Source organism: Schistosoma mansoni, assembly GCF_000237925.1.
Source record: "Schistosoma mansoni, WGS project CABG00000000 data, supercontig 0208, strain Puerto Rico, whole genome shotgun sequence".
Lineage (NCBI taxonomy): Eukaryota > Metazoa > Platyhelminthes > Trematoda > Strigeidida > Schistosomatidae > Schistosoma > Schistosoma mansoni.
In genome coordinates, this window is record NW_017386080.1 from 254,538 (window position 1) to 255,679 (window position 1,142).

A 1,142-nucleotide genomic window follows, 5' to 3' on the forward strand; every position below is an offset into this window, starting at 1 on the left:
AATTACTGAATTTTACTGTTGTTGTTGTTATTATTACAAATCATTCGACTAATGAAAATGATGTTTTTTTTCTTGTACAATGAATTCAACATTGTAGCATTGGATCTGTCGTCAACTGATCAAATTAACAGTTCAAATGATTCAAATATTAGTCAAGCACTTTCATTACCAGCATCAAGTTGTACTAAATGTTGTACACCGGATACAGAACGTGTTACCTCATTAACTAGAATATCATGTTCAGTTGATGTAGGACCAAGAAGTAGCAGTTTAAGCAGTGGCCGTGGCAGTAGTGAAGGTATTGGAAGTCGTAGTGGAAGTGGTAGTGGTGGTGCTGTTAGTCGAAGTAGTAGTAGCGGTCATGGAGGTGTTGGTGGTTCCAGTGGTATCCAAATGTCTGGAATGGTTCTTAGTCCTTCTGGTAGTTCCAATGTAGCTATTCCTCCGTCAAGTAGTTACAGTAGTTCAGGTAGTAGTTATTCTTCAAGTACAGGAAGTGGGCCAGCACCACCAGCCGTCATCAATGGAGTTGAACTTATACCTGCACCGCTTCTTCCGCACAAATTATCATTTAGTCCTTCAGGTCAAGCATTAAATTATTCTGCAATATCTAATTCATCTATGGATAGCGCAGCTAACACAACTATTCTTAATTCGATGTCTGATTCCCAAGCAATTCATCAATCTTCGCTTACCTTACCTCCATTAGCCCCAGCAATTCATAATCATACATGCATTGTTGGAAACACTACTTGTACACCTGGTTCTTATCAACATCATCATCATACTAATATGGCATCTCATCGAGGGGCTACTGAATCCGGGGTAAGTTGTTCATTCACTGAGAATTTGTCTTGTTTGTGAAGTGGATTTTCCTCATTTTTTTCTATGGCAAAACCATGTTGGCTTATTTCATTTTTTCGTAGTGTAAAACTTCACTTCTATTTTAATGTTTATAAAATTTTCATATGAATCGAAAATAGTGAAATCAAGACAACTGTTGAATATAAAGACAGTTGGCGAACCAAATACTTGAGATACTACTGCATCAATTTTCGATGGCATTATTTCAGATGTTTGATTTCCGTAACGGAATAAGTGTACAATATTTTTCTGTCAGTTATGTAAACATTGTATAGTAA

General features: G+C 36.7%; 1 protein-coding gene across 1 annotated transcript in view; it reads left to right on the forward strand.

Moving 5' to 3' along the window:
• Positions 1-393: 393 nt before the first annotated feature.
• Smp_179800 (serine/threonine kinase) overlaps positions 394-1,142 on the forward strand; it is a gene marked incomplete at both ends in the record, with an annotated part of 68,505 nt that continues 67,756 nt past the window's right edge. Inside the window, one exon of the mRNA XM_018792887.1 lies at positions 394-825. Within this exon, the coding sequence (XP_018647203.1) occupies positions 394-825 (432 nt within the window). The remainder of the gene's footprint in view (positions 826-1,142) is intronic.